The following is a 19,939-nucleotide window of genomic DNA, read 5'->3' as shown; positions in this document are numbered from 1 at the left end:
ATTCTTTATCACAGCTCCAACACACACTAAAGGTCAAAGGTAAAGAGCCTATTTTCAGCAGCTGGAAGCTCTCGCTGATAGTTTCTCTCACATGAAATCTGTTCAGATATGTTGGTTTTGTTTTCCTTGGTGAGAAGAAGTGATCACTACTTCTTTTGTTTATCTAAGGCTGGTTGTATCTGATATTTGTTTGTGTGTTTGGACACAAATCAAGTAGTGTATTTCCTGTAAGCACCTCATATTTAACTCGAGTGTATGAAGATACAGCAAATGACAGAAAACTGTTTCAACTGCATAAACTCTTTAAAATTTAGAAGTTTAACTCTGCGTTTCTCTGTCCTGTAATCTGGACTGACTCACAGAGCTGAAGCTTCATGTCGTGTCTGTAAGAGAGGAAAGTGACCTGTTTTCATCAAACATTAACTTTTACTCAGGAAACCACGGCTCCTAGCTGCATGTACCACATGTTCTCCTTATCTGCCTGTTGTAATCATCACTTCCTCTGTTCAGACCAGATTGACTGAGTCTAACTAAATGACTGAAGATAGTTGGTTTTTCAGAATTAACGTCGGATTTTCCTCATTTCCTGTACGCTTTGTTAATTTTCTGATGGCGATTTAGACGAGCGGGACTCAAACGACTGTAATGTTTACTAAACAGATTTTTCAGGTTGCTCACTCAGCAGCTGATATTGCCAAAGTCGCCTAACTTTAATCCAGTGATCTCGGTGGTTTGATGGTTCATTAACTCTGATTGCTTTTTAAATGTCTCTGTTTTACTTAGCCAGTAAGAGCTGATTGGGCCTAACCTACCTTCGCCAGCACTGGCTATGGGAACCTGCTAATGTTGGGTTTAATGTTGTGATTAGTAGAATCTGTAGTTTTTTACTTACTGAACAACTACTTAGAAACCTGCAGACGTATCGATATAAAAGAATTAGGGCCTGCAAAACAAGCAGGTCAACCCCACCAGTTTTAACTGGTCCTGATATAAAACTGCTAGGACAGGTTACTCTCTCCTGGGAAGTTGGCTGCAGCCATGTGGATTTCTGAATGGAAGAGATCCATGTACACGCCGATTTTTTAATCATCCAATGCATTAAAAAACAATAGTCATAAATAAAGTGTTTTGGCTTGTGATTCCTAAATAAACACACTAACACTAGCTACACATTTTTAAAGGGTGCAAATCCAAGTCTCCTATTCAGTGACTCTGGTCTCCAGAGCTGAAAATAGGTTTGAGGTTCTTTTGAGAATTCTGAAGTTGGTTTAGTCTAAAATGCCTGAGTTGAGAGCAGGTTCGTGTAATTTCAGAATTTCTACCTAAAAAGAAATGAAAAGGAAAAATAGACCATTTTCCATCCCCAATATTTGAATCCATAACAATGGGAATATAACAGTTAATACTAAATGTTAAACATTATTGTGCAGCACATAAGATCAACAGAACACAGTGTGCTTTGAGGTAGGAGCCAAAAAGGGTGTAGTTTGTGTGTGTGATCACCCGTGTGTACACCTGTGAGCATGGACACGCTTGTTTTTAAAAGGTTCCTTCATGTAATGATCTGCTAGAGGGTGTGGGGGGGCCACAGCCCCGTCCTCCAGGGCATGAAGCAGGTATGGAGGAGATCAAAACTCCAGACATCCAGAGGCCCCCAGAACACAAGAGACCAAGGAAGACCAACAGAGGGGCAGCTGTGCCACTGTCCCAGTAAGAGCTGAGGAGAGTCCCAGATGAGGGCTCATTCAGCAGCCGCGGAGCAGAAGCCAGGGGGGGGGGGGGTTGCAGTGACGCGCCCGTGAGCCAGCTGCGCCTGAGTGACCGAGCCCCAGGCCGAGAGGCCGGGGGCACCCCACCTCCGAAATGGCCCGAGCGAGCCCCAGGCTCCAGGCCCCGACAAGCATCTTGAAACCAGAGAAAAAATAGAGAGTTTTAACTTGTTCCATTGGCAGATTTTTTTTCACTTATTTCAAGCTAAAATATTTATTAGAATTCAAATTTAGACAGAAACAAAGTGAATAATATTATTTTATTATCACGTTGATGCAGCACATGGTTCAGTTAGCTTTGTATAAACACGTGTTAGAAATGTTCTTCAATCAGCTCTTTTTACTCTCATTTCACAGCCAGTACTTTTTACTTTTACTTGAGTAAAGAAGTTGAAACAGTACTTGGAGTATTTTTAACAGTAGTACTTCTACTTCAGTACACACTGTGTGTACTTTTACCACCTGTGTCTGAGACCTCCTTCAGGGTCCACCTGAAGCTCTCAGTCTGCTGTGGAAAAAGGAAATCCAGGTGAGTTTCTCCTGATCACCTGAGGCCGTCATTACTGTGTGAACCCACACACCACTCCTCACTCCTCCCACCCGCTGCACACAGTCACTGAGTACAGACCGGCTGATTCCTGTAAAGGGAGAGGCAAGAAGAGGCGGAGCAACAGCTGAAAAACAAGAAGCTCAACGTCATTTTGCAGAAGTGAAAGTGTGAGAGAGCAGCAGCAGAGCTGCAGTCGAGTCCTGTTTGTCTCTAAAAGAAGATTCACTGGAGTCCATCAGGTTCCTCTCAGCAACAGTGGTGAGTGCAGCTGATCACACTTCCTGCTTCTACACAAATCTTCACTCTGTTCACTTCATCAGGGTCTAGAGCGCCACCTCATTTCTCCATGGTGCCACTTAGGCTACGTCCACACTCGCCCGGATAGATTTGAAAACAGCGCTCCGCGTCCACACTAGTGTTTTCAGTCGTTTTCACAGAGTTGTGCGTCCACATTAAGACGGCTGAAAACGCTTACGTTCCAGTCCTGCGCATGCGTGAAACGCAAGATGATTCGACCGGTCTCATTTCTGTCTGCCGCTTATTCACTTTCCAGCTGTTTGAAACGTCGCAGCAGAGGTGGAGGAAAAGCACCGAGTTTTAAAATGGACTAACAATGAGGTGGAGTTGTTGCTGCGAGTAACACAAAAGTACAAAGTTGCAAAAGCGAGAGAGAATTAAAGAATTTGAAGAAAAGCTCTGTGGAGAGAGAGCGGCCTGACCAGTTTCTCTGACTATGATACTGTAAAGCTGACAACATGATGCATTTACTGTGGTGAGTGTGCAAAGACCATGGCAGGTGTTGTGCCAAGGTAGGGATCCCCAACAGGATCTGTTTCCCTGCGTCAGGAACATCGGCTGGGCAGGGAAAGCGGACCCAACGCACTCCGCCTCCATCACGACCAACTAGACGTGGAAGGAGTGATGTTTTAGTGACAACATGAAAGATGAGTGTGACCGTTCAGTTTGTGGGTTACAACAGAAAATTATACATTTATTGTTCTCGTGTGTTATCGGACGGGATCATTTTAACAAACCGAGGACATTTTCCTGATAATTATCTGTATCCTCATGTAACTTTACTGTTTAAAGAGCTAAAACCTCCAACATTTCAGGATCAATAAGTCCTTATAAGACGTGTTTGTGAGCTAAAAATCAAGAATGTGGGATACTGTTTGTCTGTGTCAGCCAAACAACTTCACATCTTTGTAACGACTGTTAAAAAGATGTTCATCCTGTTGATCCTGTTCATCTGGACGCTGCACTGTACAGCAGACACGACGTTGTTCAGTTTGTGTTTCAGATGAACCAGTTTGTGTCTGAGTGTGTTGCTGGGTCTCCACCAGTTACTCTGACAACTGAAGGTTCAAGATTTTTATTTTGACATTTGCACACAGGACCAACAGTCCATGCACAGTGGAATACTTGTGCAGAGCTTTCCAAGTCAAATCACACTTTAACAATATAAAGACAGAAAAAGCAGAAGGATAGAAATGAAGTCCGGAGTAGGGTAGTCGTACTATTTTCTATATACAAAGAAAAAGAAGAAAATGTACAGAGAGTGTGTAGTTCTCTACCTCTTATCGCACTCACAGTATTGCACATTTGTTCCACAGATCTGTTTCACAAGTCTGTTGTGAGTGTATTGCCCGATGGTCAGTGAACCGATGATACATTCAAAGTGAGGTTAAGTAGTGCTGTGTTATTTTAAGTGTTCAGTGTGTTTTTGTTTGCCGTCAGTCTGACAGTTGTGGGGAAGAAGCTGTTGAAGAATCGTGTTCTGTGTGTGATGCTGCTGTCCGCTCTGTTGTGTCTGAGATTGTATGTGCAGCTTTGTATGTGCAGGTCCATGGATGCAAGTGTTGTTCCCATAATCCTCTCTGCAGACTTTCTGACTCTGCAGAGCCTTCCTCTCTGTCTGTGTAGTGTTTCCATACCAGACAGTGATGCCTGCGGTGAGGATGCTGTCTATCAGTCCTCTGCAGGCCTGGGTGAGAGGGTGGTGGTTCATGCCAGCTTTCCTGAGCAGCCGAATGAAATAAAGCCTTTGCTGGGCTTTTTTCACAGTTGCTGTAGTGTTGAGAGTCCAGCTCAGGTCTGATGTAACCTGCAGTCCCAGGAATCTGTGGCTGTTTGCCCTCTCCACCTCCGTCCCTTTGACGATAAGAGGCTGCAGGGGAGGGAGTTCTTCCAAAAGTGCAGTATTCATTCCTTGGTCCGTGTTGAGGATGAGGTGAAGAAGCTTCTGTGATGAGTAGAAACTCAAAGAAGTCCAGACGCTTTTCTCTCCAAGCTCCTCAGACTACTGACGCTTGTTTCTCTCTTTGTAAAAATGAAATTTAAAGTGAATTTTGAATCAAATGTTTCTCTTCTTTCTCCCTCAGAGTGCAGACATGTCTGCTGCCAGCAATCTGCGATCTGAAGATCAGTTTCTGTGCTCCATCTGTCTGGATGTGTTCACTGATCCAGTCACTACATCATGTGGACACAACTTCTGCAAAACCTGCATCAGTCAGCACTGGGACATGAATCAGAGCTGTCAGTGTCCCATGTGTAAAGAGACTTTCTACACTCGACCTCAGCTGAAGATCAACACTTTGTTCTCTGAGATGGTTGCTCAGTTCAGACGTGAAGCTCAGCAGAAAGCCAGCAGCAGCAGCTCAGAGCAACAAGCTGCCAAACCAGGAGAAGTTCCCTGTGACGTCTGCACTGGAACCAGACTGAAGGCCCTGAAGTCCTGCCTGGTGTGTCAGACCTCCTACTGTCAGACTCACCTGGAGCCTCATCTGACAGTGAAACGTCTGAAAAGACATCAGCTGGTTGATGCTGTGGAGAACCTGGAAGGCAGGATGTGCACGAAGCACGATAACCTTCTGCAGCTGTTCTGTAAGACCGACCAGACATGTGTCTGCATGCTCTGCTCTGTTTTAGACCACAAGAACCACGAGTTTGTTCCTCTGAGAGAAGAATATGAAGGAAAGAAGGCAGAGCTGGAGAAGACAGAGGCTGAGATTCAGCAGATGATCCAGAAGAGACGACTGAAGATTCAGGAGATCACAGAGTCGGTGAAGATGAGTAAAGATGCTGCAGACAGACAGAAAGCAGAAGGTGTTCAGGTCCTCACGGCTCTGATGGAGTCTGTTGAGAGACGCCTGAAGGAGCTCATGAAGGAGATCGAAGACAAACAGGAAGCTACAGAGAAACAGGCTGAAGGTCTCATCAAAGATCTGGAACAGGAAATCTCTGAGCTGATGGAGAGAAGCTCTGAGGTGGAGCAGCTCTCACGCTCTGAAGACCACCTCCACCTCCTCCAAAGCTTCTCCTCCCTGAAAGCTGCTCCACCCAGCAAGGACTGGACAGAGGTCAGAGTTCATCCACCATCATATGAGGGGACTGTGGGGAGAGCTGTGGCTCAGCTGGAGGAGACAGTCTGGAAACCCATGAAGAAGAAGCTGTTTGAGGCTGAGCTGCAGAGGGTGCAGCAGCATGAGGTGGATGTGACTCTGGATCCTGATACAGCTCATCCTAAACTCATCCTGTCTGATGATGGAAAACAAGTGTACTGTGGTGATGTGAGGAAGAAACTTCCAGACAACCCAGAGAGATTTTCTAAGTGTCATTGTGTTTTAGGAGAGCAGAGTTTCTCTTCAGGCAGATTTTACTTTGAGGTTCAGGTTAAAGGAAAGACTGAGTGGACTTTAGGAGTGGCCACAGAGTCGATCAACAGGAAGGGACGAATCACAGCGAGTCCTCAGGATGGTTTCTGGACTGTGTGGCTGAGAAATGGAAATGAGTACAAAGCTCTTGCTGGTCCTTCAGTCCGTCTCTGTCTTCATCCTGGTCCTGAGAAGGTGGGGGTGTTTGTGGATTATGAGGAGGGTCTGGTCTCCTTTTATGATGTAGGTGCTGCAGCTCTGATCTACTCCTTTACTGGCTGCTCCTTCACTCACAAACTCCACCCATACTTCAATCCCTGTACCAATGATGGAGGTAAAAACTCTGCACCTCTGATCATCTGTCCTGTCAATCAAACTGATCAACGACTGATTTAATTGGATGCATGATTGATTTTTCTTGAAGGGAACAAATGAACATATTGAGTGTAAATCCTCTACAGTCTCCATGTTTCTATAGAATCTGATCATCAGGACTCTGATTCACACTTTGATTCTCATGGAGTTTGATTTGAACAGAAGAAAAGTTGAATCAGGAAATGTTCCCACTGATGGAGACTCGAGCTGAAGAGCAAATATCAGAGAACAAATGTCCAAAAGCTTCATTTCCAATAAAGTTTGTTCAATGCTTTGAGTGAATCCAGACTCATGTGTGGCTGTTATACGGAGCATCAGAGTCCAGCTGAGTTATGTTGGATACAAACTGCTTATTTTGGCTCTGTGAGGAGTTTTGTTCACTGAAAACTGATGAGACGGATAATATTCAAAGAACTCTGTAGAGATTCATGCATCCATGTTCTCCACCTGCAGGTGTGGAGGAGAAAGGTGGAGCACAGACTGCTGCATCCTTCCAGTCACATCATTTTGATGATTATATTTGCATGTTGTGATGATTTGGGTTAAAGACAAACAGAGTTGAACGGCTGCAGTCACAGCATGAAGACGATGCTGAAGCTGAGCTGTCAGTGAACATGTTTCACTGTGATTTGATTTGAAGAATAGAAAGTGTGTGTGGCTGCTGACAGCTGCAGTCTCTGCTAGTCTGCATAACACACACACAACTTTCCCCCTGAGGCAACGATGCAGCAACAACACAAAGAACAGCTGCAGACACACACACACACTGTTAAAGAGCACTTTACTGTTTAAGGCAGAATTCCTCAGTAACAATGATTTGAGTCTACTGTGTCTACTGTGGTTTCCAACATACAATCTACTGAAACATGTTTTTCTTTCTGCCGTACAAACTATTTGATCACAACATCTTTGCTTTTTTCCTCCAATCGTTTATTCTGATTATTTTATTTAGTTTAACTAAGAAAAGCTTAAAATTTAACTCTTAACCTGATTTAAACGTTTAATTTCTCATTAACTCAGACTTTTAATTTATTTCCTTGTTTAATGTATTATTTCTTTATCCTTGTTTAAGTTTTGCCGATCCTTTCTGTGTAACCTGTTTAATCTGACCTTTGACCTTTTAATTTTAATTTAACAGTACTCTTGTTTTGACCTTTGACCTCTTTATTCCTTATAACCAAAAAAACCCTTTTATCTGATATTTTCACCTTATTGATTGATTATATATATCTATTATATTTTCTCACCTTACCTTATTTTGACCTTTGACCTATGTCCTTGTTAGCCTTGATCTTCCTTCATCAAAGGTGAAATTTCTTTCACCTTTGAACTTAAAGCTTAAATCAAACCTTTGTTAAAAAGCTTCTTACCAACTTGTAATTCCAACTCTCTGCATTAAACACGTATCTTATCATATAAACACTGGATCACTGAGAGAACTTTAGGCAGAACCAAATGAAGCAGCTGACCTCGTCAAACTCACAGCGACAGTAACTGACAGTGAATTATTTTAATCTTCTTCATTGTATTTGTTAGAAACATTTATTTTCCTTTAATTGGACTTTGGTTAAGTTCAATCCGATGTATTAACCGACCTTTGAGGTGAAGTGCAGCTGCGAAGAACGCTACGGCAGGCAATGAGGTGCGTTTAATGTCGCTCTGTTAATTTGAGTGTCCATAAATTGAATATCTTATTTTTTCTTACTTTATTATTGCTCATTTATTGGAGAATTAGGCCATTTAATTAAGATAGATTTTATGTTGTTGGTGTTAAAGATCTGGATGGATGCTTTGTTCTGTGTTTCTATTTTTCAGTTTTACTTTTCAAGACTTGGTGAATTGCCTTTTTCTACTTTTTGTTTAGTTTTGTTAAAATTAGCAGCAGTGAGAAGTGTTGTTGTCGGTCTTGAATATATTTGATGTAGCCCATACTGTTAAGGTAAGTGTCATGTTTTTAGTTGTTAGTCTGATGAAGAATCTTTTATTTTTCTCCAAAAGTTGATTGTGTTTATCTGGACATAGTGTTTTTCAGGTCCAGCTGAATGCAGGTTTCCCCAGTCTTATACGTGTCAGGAGCATCAGCACAGCTGAAATGCATTTTTCCTAAGCACCGCGTCTCTGTGGCTTTTAAACCCCAAAACACGCTAAAACAAAAATGGGTCCACCCCAAGGATGGGGTCCCCCGGTGTAGTTTCCACTGTGACAGACTGTAGGCTTCCTCAGAGTGAGGCTGAGAGCGGCAGGCCCAGCTGGAGTCTGACCCGTGTCACACAGTGGAGGTCAAACCTTCTGTGCCACAAACACCAGATTAACCAGTTTCACTCATCATCCTTCTACTGTCAGATTTTACTGGTGCAGGTTTGATGAATCACCATCTGAGAACGTCTCTGATGTGGGCGCCACTCACAGGGATCACTTCCTGTAGAAGGGTCACATGACCTGTTATAGGCCCCTTTGTGATGATGACAGCGACGCCCCTTTCGTGTGAGGTTAAACCCAGAGAGCTTCGTGTGACCTCTGACCCTGATCACCAGCGTTAGGGTCAGTGAAGGTGAGATACCATGTGACAGGAGGAACAATAAAGTTTTATTTGTACGAACACGTAGAACAGATGAAGTCAGAACGAAGCAGGTGGAGCTCAGTCAGGGTCGAGGTGGAGACAGGTGAGCTGAAGGGGAGGAGCCAGTCTGGTCAGGAACTCTGTCTCCTCGAGTGAACCTCCTCACCTCTGAAACACACACACACACTGAAGGTTGCAGTCAGGGTTGGTCAGGTTGGTGTGTTTCCTGCAGGTGAGGCTGAGCAGCTGAATCATGACATCGCTGCTGCACAGACACAACAGGAAGTGGAGGAGGAAGTCGTCAGCGTCCCCGTCACACACCTGAGACAGACACAGAGGTTATGTCTCTGCAGACTCACGGCTCGGACCTGTGGAAACGTCCTGCAGGACGCCTGTTTCTCTCTGTGGTGACCCCCCCACAGCGTCCCCACCGTGCTTCACTGTGTGGACGCTGTTCTTTGGGTTGTAGCTGCATCTTCTTCTCGTTTCACCTCCTCTGACCACAGGACGTTTCAGTCTGCAGGTCTTCGTCCTCAGCAGTGTGGCTGAAGGTGTCTGCAGACGTGGAGCTCTGTGAGCTCACAGTGCGTCCCTGTGCAGCCTGTAGAGTCTTTGAAGTCTTTGCTCTGACAGGCTTGTTCTGTGCTGGGCGGCTCTTTGACTTTCTTCAGGTTTCCCTTCCTGACACTCTGATAACCTCAGATATCCACAACGTGAATCCTCACAAACATCTTTTTCTCTCTTTTCACTCAAACCTTCTGACGTTTTCACACCGACTGTAAATATGAAGAAAACCCTCAGTTTGACGCCACGCCCCCAAACCAGTTCAGCAGTAAAGTGTGAGCAGACGGAGCTGTTACCAGGATGTAAACAGGATGTGCCCTTTCACAGTTAAAGCCTCAGGAATAAAAACATGACCCGATTTTAAATTTTTAAAGATAAAATAAAGTTTAAAGACGACGATGAGCACGTGACTCACTGCTCAGAGCCCACTCACCCAGGTGCATGATGGGAGCAGGAGGAGGAGGCTGGGCCGAGCTGATAGAAACCAAACAAACAAATAAACAACAGCACGACAAACACGTGAACCAGACTTTACCTGTAAACTTACCTGGTGTCTCCCAGGGAGACCACAGTTATGGAGCTGACAGGTAAGTACGTGCAGTACACACTTCCTGTCCTGAAACACACACACAGGTAAACCGCACAGGTACGTAACCATCGGCGTGACTTTGTATTGAACATTGGGGGGTCAAGATCTCTGTCTAAATAAATAAATCTGGGTACATTTCCAGATGATTAAACAACTATTTTGCTGGTAACACCTGAAACGAGTAAAGAAAACCAGCAGCCTATTAATGCAAGATAATCCATAACTTTATTGGGGCTGACATTGTTGGAAATGAGTCCAAATAAAGAGTCCAAACTTTTATAAGCCTGTCTATGTGTGTCTCACCTGGACAGCCTCCTCTGGAAACCAGACAACAGCAGAGTGTTACCCGGCAACAGGCCAGGGGCCCGTTCTTCGTACGTCGCTTACTACATCCAAGATCAAATGACACATCCAAGATCAAATCATCGCGCTAACCGTGAGCTCGCTAATCCGGTTCCCCGAACACACTTGCTGTTGACGATTACTACAGCTGGACGCAGGAATGTGACATCACTGGGCGTCGTAAAAGGGGCTACGCATCGATAGTAGAAACATTGATCGGCAACCCGCTGATTGGTCGGCGAAAATGTCGAAGGGGCGTGCTCGGTATTTTCCGGCAGCAGAGCAAGAACTCTTGAGTGAGGGATTTCAGGAGTTTCAGAGTTTAATTAAAACGCAAGAGAACACTGCAAAGGCTGCAAAAGCAAGGAGAGAGGGCTGGCAGAAAGTTGCTGACAAATCAAACTCGTAGGTAATTTAATAATAATAATAATAATGGATTGGATTTATATAGCGCTTTCCAAGGCACCCAAAGCGCTTTACAATACCACTATTCATTCACTCCCACATTCACACACTGGTGGAGGCAGCTACGGTTGTAGCCAGGCTGCCATATCGCGCCATCGGCCCCTCTGGCCAACACCAGTAGGCGGTAGGGTAGATCTATCATATGACACTATATTGTCCAATATCATATGGCACTATATTATATTATAATATGTTATATTATATCCCCTTTCACATTAGAGCCACAACAGGACCCACAAGAACATGGGAACAAGTAAAAGTGGAATACAGGAGTATTCTACAGAATGGTAATATTTATCTCTTAGATTGCTTTGCGTCTCTTGGCAAGGTAATACTGGCCTGTAATACTCTGTTAGTTTGTTCATAACAGCAACCAAGAAAAGGGCAGAGGAAAAAAAGACAGGTGGTGGTCCTGCACCCCCTCGTCAACAAGTTGGTTAAGTAAATAATACCCTCACGGGAATATCGATATCTCTCTATGAGCACACTGTCGCGCTGAGCTAAAGGATCCTGTCTATCCCGCAATATACGCTGAATTCTGAGGACTCTCCTTATCAATCTTGCACCTTCCGCAATGGGCTGCTCGCGTATACGGACAGGACATGGCTGCGACAGGCTTCCCAAATCCACCTTCGCTTTTATAGCCGTGGTCTCTCATCTTGATTACACGAAGTAATTTACAATTACTACTCTGAAATATGAATTACATCTGTAATAATCACATACATGTAATAGAATGTTAATAGTACATTTCCCTTTTTTAGGAAATGACCTGTATGTATCTGTGTGAAATCAATAAATGGATCAGGTGCTGCATTGTCTTTAGTTACATTGATAATATTTATTTATGGTGAAACAGTGGTGGAATATCGCTGTTGCTTTCGTATAAATGAAGCGGACATACCTGCGTGGCCGCGATCTAATCCTGTTTACATAAAGTAAACCTGCTCCCGAGCAGGTTTACGCTTACGGCTCTGTTGCTATGACAGCAAGTCCCGGATGAGCTTCGGGGAACCGACTGATCCAGGATCACGCGAAATCGTCAACAATCTAATCCGGCTAACCTACTTAGCGAGGTACGAAGAACGGGCCCCAGGTGGGTAGGGGGTAAGTAAGTTAGCTGGATTTGATTGTTGACGATTTCGCGTGATCTTGGATCGTTCGGTTCTCCGAAGCTCATCCGGGACTTGCTGTCATAGCAACAGATCCGTAAGCGTAAACCTGCTCGGGAGCAGGTTTACTTTATGTAAACAGGATTAGATCACAGCCAGTCAGGTATGTCCGCTTCATGTATACGAAAGCAACGGTGAAATATACTCACTCAAATGAGCAATCCTATTTATCCATATTGTATATTCTGTATCTATATATGTGTATATGTGTATATGTGGTGTATTTATGCTTATATCCTTACTCTCATTCCCCTTAATGTATCTGTAACATGCAACTTCTTTCGGTGCTTTGCTACTGGAAACTGAATTTCCTGGAGGAACCCACCCGAGGGATTAATAAAGTTTCATCTAATCTAATCTAATCTAATCTACTTGGGTTTTCTTCCTGCAGCCCTCATGTTTACTCAAGGTTTAGTTCTGTCTTCATGCTGATTTTCTTGTTCAGTCGTGTCTCATGTTGCAGTTTGTCAATCCTGTCCCTGTGCTCTGTGTTCCCTCTGTTCAGTATCAAGTCTGTGCCTCATGTGTTTCCTGTTTTATTTTGATAGTCCCTGTCCTGTGTGCAGTGTGCTTGGTTTTGCTTCCCTTCTGTCATTAGGCCTCATTTGTCCCAGATGTGTTACCACCTATTCCCCATCTTCTCGTAGTTCTGCTTGTGTATTTAAGCCCTGTGTTTCTCTTGTTGTTAAAGACTAGTAGTTAAACATATGCCATTTTATGACCAGTAGTCAATGTAGTAAATTAGCTTAACAGCTGCAGGCCATATATTATCCTTTAGTTCTAATGGTGTGCTATGTATGTAGTTTAGTCTCTATTATACTCTTGAATAAAAGAAACATAATCATTTGTAGTTCATTAGACAAAATGTGCATTACTCTGTATCCTTGATCAGCTGTGAATGTCTGACACTGTTTCCTTGAGAATGTTTTACTGCTGAATCATGTGAAGAAGGCCATAAGAGGGAGACTAGGTGTCTGGGCAGAAGAGATAAAACCACATTCTTTACCCCCCTTCCACTTTCACACAGAAAGACAGGGAGGCAAGGTCAGGAGCCAGGCTCACTAAGAATTAGAAAAACATGTGAAGATGCAGCTTTTATGACAAAGAGGGGGGCTGGGATTAGCTATAAAAGTCTGTGAAAGTTGCCACCATTTTGAGACATGCTGTCGAACCTCTGCAGGCATCTCTCCCGTCCGGACGTTGTAATGCTCTGTTTGTGAATTGTACCGAAATAAATGATTGTTGATTGAGCATATATACACCGAGTATTGTCCTTCCTTCAGCCCAAAGATTCAAAGAACTGCTTGTTTTCAACACTCTGTTAGTTGTTGTGTTGTACCCTCACTGTACTGTGTTTTGTTTTCTATGTGCTTCTGGTAATGTTTTGGTTCACTCTTTCCTGGTTTGATTTTCTACTTTCCCGGGTTTCTAGTTTGGGCTTAAGTTTTGAGTTTCTAGTTTTGTTTTCTTCTATTTCTATTCGAGTGTTCTCCAGCAATAAAGCTGCCACTTGAGTTAATCATTCTGTCTCTGGGTCCTGCGTAGTGATGGTGAGATGAAGCCTCATGATGAACTGAAGCTTTCCATCCAATTGGTCGACTCATGGTTCGAAGCATTGTGATGATTCATTTGTTCTACTACTCAATTCAAGAGAAGCGGGCTCTTTGATTATAATGATGTGTAAACCTTATGTACATCTGGATAATGACACAAACTAGTGTTTGGTGCTTCACTTTTTAATAAACTAAAAGACAGAAATCAGATTATAGGATGTGTAGTGTTGTTTATTTATATTTTGGTGTTTATCATTTGTGATATTTATTACTGTGTGCATACTTTATTAGGAGAGACAAAATTTAAAAAAAACATCTCTTCCTTGCTGGTTCCATCGAAGAAGAAATGCACAAGTAACTATGTAGCACGTACGTAATCCAATTCCACAACACGGTGTGATGGGGAATCAGCTGTTTTCCTGCCCATGTTATTTCGAATCTGGCGCGAACCGGTGAACCAGTCCCTGAATCAGTTACGTGGTACGGACTGCCCGCGAGGCCTCGAGCGTCACTGCATACGTAATCAAAGCAAGCCTCGATACGCGCTTCAGAAAAACGCCCCCGCGATTACCCGACGCACGATTCGAAGCTTCGACACACAGGACACATCACTAGTCCTGCGTTTGGGTCCTACATCCTGCCTGCCACCTCAACACCTTTAATTTTACAGCTTCTTAGTTATTATAAAGTGCTGCAACTCATAATGTTTTCTAAGATAGTAAAACCAGATTTAAACCGACTACTTCTACAAAGATGGAGCTAAAGTGATGATATACATTTATAGTTTGGACTTGGACACATACAGTCTGTTTTTCCTTATAACTACATGTGAGTTCAATTAACATTTTGTAGGAAAAGGGAATTTGTTTTTTAAAAGGATTATAGATTCGGAGCTGAATTACCCAACGGAACATCTCATTCACTGACGTTTGCTGGAGAAGCTGCTCTGCCTCTTTGTGATGGAGCAGCAGCGTGACGTACTGAAGACTGTTAACGGGGAAGTGCTGAAGCTGAAGGCGTCTCTCTGCTGCTCAGACTGACGTTCAGTCGTCATCCAGACAACATGAAGACTGCACCGGTCTCTCTGCTCCTCGGTGAGTCAAACACTAAAATCATCGATTTATTTATCACAGCTCCAACAAACAATATGGCAGGAAAACAACCTTTCAGCAGTTACAAGCTTGCAGCTACTGACTTTAAAGTTCATGTAAAAATTCTGAAAAGTTTCGTCAAGGCGAGAGGAACAGTTCATTCTCCTTCTTATGTCTTTCTGGTTTCATTTGATTGGTGGCTGTGAAGTTGGGCAGGAACCAAGAAGTGATGTTAATGTTGAATAATGGAGCTCACACTTTTAACTGAAATGTATGAAGAGTGATAGAAAATGGTTTCAAACATGCATGATGAAAGTTTTTCGGTTTAAATCGATCTCATCATCACTGCAAACCTCTCAGAGGTTCAGCACCTCAGCAGTTTAACCTGGAGTCCTGCAGGAAAGTCACCATATAGTCTGGACTAAGTCAGCGATTAAACCTTCTGCCCAGCTAAGTGTCAGTAACATGAAGACCAAAAGAACAAAAGAGACTTGACCTCTTTTCATCAAACATCTCTTCAGTCAGGAAACCACAGCCTCTGACTGCATGAAGCACAGGGTCCTCTGACTGCGTCCCCTCTTTTATCTAGTCTTCACTTCCTCTATTCACAGCCAATTTTCCATTAAGAGGACTGAGTGTATTCAAACAACCACAGACGGTTTTGACTGTTAAAGTTCCCATTCCCATTGACATGATGACCTTTAAACAGCAGCAGTGTGGGAGTGAAACAGGCCGCAAATCTGAAAATAAAAACTGTGCTTTTGAAGGGTGGCTTCTTAGTCCCACACTTTCTTCTCTGCACATGAATGAAAGCTCATCCATGCACAGTTCCCTCTCCATTGTTTACAATGCTGTGCACTGTGATGTTTACCGTTGATTGCCATCTGATCAAAAAATGTATAGAAAACAGGAAAAGACAGGCTAACCTGCGTTGCTGTCTCGGTGGTATTTTATAACTTCCTGTTACAGTGCACGGTGGTGTTTGTGTAGTTTAATCTGCGTGGCTCACAGATCTGGCAAAAATACAGACCTTCCATAATTAAGTAGAAGTACAAATACTACTGTTCAAAAATACTCCAGTAAAAGATGAAGTACTGATTCAACTTATTAACTCAAGTAAAAGTAAAAAAAAAAAAAGTACAGACTAGGAAATGTACTCAAAGTAAGAACGTACAAAGTAGTAGCAGTAAAACCCTGGCTGATTGTGACCCACACCCATTACCACACCTTGGCTCATGTGATTAGGTAGAGGATCATCAGGGGGTCCATTGTCCCTCTCAGGGGGAAACTCCCACTGAGCTTAAATGTGGGTCTCTTCACCGTTTGATCCTAGAACTGAAGAAGCTTCTCAGATGAGAGGTGAAACGTCTTCAAGCAACTCAAAGAAGTCCAGACGCTTTTCTTTCCAAGCTCCTTAGATTGTGGCAGATACTTCAGGAGATTAAAAAGTTTCCTGAGAGAAAAAAAACAACAACAAAAAAAAAAAACTGTGCAGCCTCAGTCTTTCTTTAAATGACCTCTGACCTCCTGTTGCAGGTGTGTGTGTGCTGCTGCTGTCTGCACTGACTGTTTGTGCAGGTGAGTAGATGAAGTGCACCATGGTCCAGGACAAACACTGAGTGTAAACACTGATAGAAACTGTCCGTCTGTCCTCCAGTCTCTCTGAGCGTCAGTCCAAACCTTCAGCAGTTCTTCACAGCAGCCTCAGTGTCTCTGACATGTGACGGTCAGCTGGGCTCTGATGGATGGACGGTGAAGAGGGACACAGGAAGTGGGACTGAGTCATGTGGAGCAGGTGGGCGGGGCTTCGGGAGGTTCAATGGTTCATCCTGTTTGCTTGATAAGCAAAGCGAGCCAATCAGTGGAGTTTACTGGTGTGAAGGTGAAGCTGGAGAGAAGAGTGAAGAAGTCAACATCACTGTATCAGGTAATGAAGTCGTTCATTTCATCAGACTAACAGCAGACTGTTATACCACCTCTACATCACTCTGTGGGTCTTTTCCTCAGATAAAGAAGTGATCCTGGAGATCCCTGCACTTCCCGTGAGGACAGGAAGTGATGTCACGCTACGCTGTAAAAAGAAAACTGGTGGCACAGCTGCAGCTTATTTCTACTTTAATGGACGTCCTGTTGGACCTAAATCAGAGAAAAACATCACCATTAACGTGCAGCAGTCTGATGAAGGTCTGTATTGGTGTGCTACTGATGAGTTTGGATCATCTCCTCAGAGCTTTCTGAGGGTCAGAGGTCAGAACACTGACATCACTTCCTGTTTAAAGCAAACCTGCTGAGCTTATAATAAATTCAATGACCCAGTTTTATCATCTCTCCTGCAGATGTCTATGACACCACCACCATTTCACCAAGTGCCACCAAACCACCACCAACAACAACTATCAATCTCAATTCCCCTCCTTCTACATCGTCCGTCTCCATCATCTCACCTGTAGCTGCTCTGGGTTCTCTGGGTCTTCTAGATCTTATTCTGGTTGCAGCTTTGCTGTTTTGGAACAAAAAAATAGGTATAAAGTGTGTCAAACCCCCCAGAGCTCATTAGATTAAACATTTTACATGGAAAAATAAATTTTCCTTAATAATTATGTAATTATATACTATAATTCAATTATAAACTGTCCCCATTCACATTGTTTAGCAGAGAACTTATCTTACATGAAAAATATAGATATATATTACACACAGAGAAAGACGTCCAGGTTAGGGATAGTCTCAAACTCACAGATACAGGTTCAGGTCCGCCGTCATAAATAGTGCTCCAAATCAGCTGGGATCGGCTGCAGGTGTGACGGTGAGCACAGGTGCGTGGGCCAGGGGCGGGCCCCGTAATGAGCACCGCCCCAGCAGAGGAGAGAGAGCGCAAAGGAAACAAAACATGTTGCCAAACACAGAGTGAGCCAGCGAGGCACGAGGACCACGACACAAAGCACGTGCAAACTCCAAAACACATTTCTAGCTTTAACTGAACTTCCAAACAGAGCTACTAGATCACTTAAATTACACAATTGAAAGCATGAAAGCATGTGTGTATTGTTTGTGTATTTATAGTCAAATAATAGAAAAAATATGTTCATTTACCTGTTACTACCACACACCAAAGAGTCAAAGAGTCGGCTCTGAGCGTTTCCTTCGCGACCGACACATCACTAGCAAAATCAAAGATGGCGCTGGAGTGACGGCAGCCTTTCCAAGTAGCTCTGCAACACCGCACCTTTTTTGTTAACTTTAACTTTTTTAGACTAGGCTTTTCAAACTTTTTTTCACCTTCCTCTACTTATACCTCTTAGATATAGCGATACAAGATGGATAATGCACTTTTCAAAACTTCTGGAACCAGCTCCTTCATCTATTCGAGAGCGGAGCTGCTGGCACTAAAAACAAAGGGACAGACCGGCATGCGACACAACATCCCGGCCGAGCTAAAGAGGAGCTACAGAGGCTGCAAAGCTGGAGCGAGGAGAGCGGATCACCGGAGGCGATTCAAACCATCAATCCCGACAGTGATCATGGGCAACGTGAACTCGTTACAGAATAAGATTGACGAACTGTGCGCTCTGAACAACCACAGACTATACCGTGAGTGCAGCTTGTTTATCTTCACGGAGACGTGGCTAACCGAGCTAACGCCGCAGGCTAACGTAGACCTATGCGGTTTCACATCCGTGAGAGCCGATAGGGACACGCAGCCCAGCGGAAAAAGCAGAGGTGGGGGACTCATTGTCTACGTTAACAACAGATACTGTAACCCTGGACACGTCTCCGTTAAAGTTTCGGTATGCCGTCCGGACCTGGAGCTGCTAGCTGTTAGCTTGCGGCCATATTATCTACCTCGGGAGTTCAGTCATGTGATCTGTGTGTGTGTTTACATCCCTCCGAGGGCCGACGCAACAGCTGCCTGTGAGAAAATACACACAGTCACAGCAAGACTACAGACACAACACAAAATGGGAAAAACTCCGGTCCAGAATCCGGTCCAGTCCTCGTGGCAGTAAAAACTGTAATCATGCATACATGCTTTTGTCACACCTGACCATTTCGTACAATATAATTGAAGTTTTGGATTTAAAAATTTAGCAGACGTGAACGAGCAACATTCCTGATGAGGCTGGTCAACGCTGTTCAACTAGAAGCCTACGTGGATGATATCCCAGCCTACACATCCCCCTGAACTGAATTGCCTCAGTGAAATACTTGCTCACTCACACCAAACTTCATTAAATGTGAATGTGTTACTTTGCTGGTTCCCAGTTGCAGCTTAAGTGCATCCAATATTAGATTTCCCAGCTTTTCAAACACACCATGAGCTGTGCCATTTTCTGGGCACAGCAGGTTAACACCATATAAAGATTTCCTGATGTTGTATCTCCAATAACAGGTCACGGCATTTCGCTCTCGAGGCAGCCAGTGCCCTCCCTGCAGTCCCAACAGGTTGATTCGGTTCATCTTGATGCACACCTGTGTGCACTTATATTCAAAAGGTTTTTCCGTGTAACGATCTTATAGTGGGTGTGGGGAGTCATAGATTCAGCCCCCCCCCAGGACCACCGGATGGGCAGATGCTCCACCCTCCTTGAAAGAGCTGAAGAGATGCCTATATGGGATGTCACCGAGCAGCCACAGTGCAGAAGTCAGAGAGGGCCGGCAGCCAGCTGCACCAGAGCGGCCCGAGGTTTGAGGGCCCTCCACCCCCCAAAGGGGCCTGACGGAGTCACGGATGCCAGGCCCTGCCAAGCAGCCGCCGGGAGTGAGCCAGTATGTGAGACCTGACTTGACACATAGACATAGACAAACATGCACACACAGACACAAACATACACCACCCTCATACACACATATACAAATATTCAGCACTCACCCAGTGTGGAGACAAGATGAACCCACACTCCCCAAACACACTCTGAACCCCAAGTCCATTTCTTTTAGGGGAGAAATGTTTGATTTTGGGGTGGGGATAAATTTCATGATACATGATCACATGGTCAAATATTTTTAGACGTTTGGCTCCTCCCACGGGATGGTGTGCATCTTTCTCTGCTTTCTCTGAGATGTGAGTATGGATATGTGTGTGTTGACTGTTGAGGCAGGTGGATGCTGCTGATTGCTGGTTTGAAAGAGTTCCTAAGTGTTGATTGGATGATTGGATGTACAGCAGCTTCTTAAACCCCAGCTCACAGCCACCTCCGCCCTCTACTTCCCTCCTCTGTACCAAATAAGGAGCTAGCGTTGATCCAAATCAGCTAA

General features: G+C 44.0%; 1 protein-coding gene and 3 long non-coding RNA genes across 4 annotated transcripts; 2 read left to right on the top strand and 2 right to left on the bottom strand.

The window, feature by feature from the left end:
* Positions 1-2,016: 2,016 nt before the first annotated feature.
* Positions 2,017-6,629, top strand: LOC113017951 (E3 ubiquitin-protein ligase TRIM21-like). Its single transcript, XM_026161039.2, has 2 exons — positions 2,017-2,577; positions 4,701-6,629. Exon 2 carries the CDS (start codon positions 4,710-4,712, stop codon positions 6,366-6,368), a length of 1,659 nt encoding a protein of 552 aa, XP_026016824.2. The 5' UTR covers positions 2,017-2,577; positions 4,701-4,709; the 3' UTR covers positions 6,369-6,629.
* A 3,256-nt stretch (positions 6,630-9,885) lies between these two features.
* Positions 9,886-10,422, bottom strand: LOC145425917 (uncharacterized). Its single transcript, XR_013906683.1, has 3 exons — positions 10,364-10,422; positions 10,019-10,087; positions 9,886-9,945 (listed from the first exon to the last, which is right to left on the bottom strand). It is a non-coding gene; the product is annotated as an uncharacterized LOC145425917 (long non-coding RNA).
* On the top strand, positions 10,421-11,963 carry LOC145425920 (uncharacterized). Its single transcript, XR_013906686.1, has 2 exons — positions 10,421-11,794; positions 11,826-11,963. It is a non-coding gene; the product is annotated as an uncharacterized LOC145425920 (long non-coding RNA).
* Positions 11,964-16,433: 4,470 nt separating this feature from the next.
* Positions 16,434-17,567, bottom strand: LOC145425916 (uncharacterized). The gene is made up of 3 exons (XR_013906682.1): positions 17,421-17,567; positions 17,128-17,183; positions 16,434-16,571 (listed from the first exon to the last, which is right to left on the bottom strand). It is a non-coding gene; the product is annotated as an uncharacterized LOC145425916 (long non-coding RNA).
* Between the last annotated feature and the right edge of the window lie 2,372 nt (positions 17,568-19,939).

This window comes from Astatotilapia calliptera, chromosome 3 (assembly GCF_964374335.1).
Source record: "Astatotilapia calliptera chromosome 3, fAstCal68.1, whole genome shotgun sequence".
NCBI lineage: Eukaryota > Metazoa > Chordata > Actinopteri > Cichliformes > Cichlidae > Astatotilapia > Astatotilapia calliptera.
The sequence above is the reverse complement of the archived record's forward strand: the minus strand, read 5'-3'. Positions and strand labels throughout refer to the sequence as shown.

What these genes read in the sequence shown, in the direction of transcription:
- LOC113017951 (XM_026161039.2), top strand. Translation starts at nt 4,710, where the DNA reads ATGTCTGCTGCCAGCAATCTGCGATCTGAAGATCAGTTTCTGTGCTCC.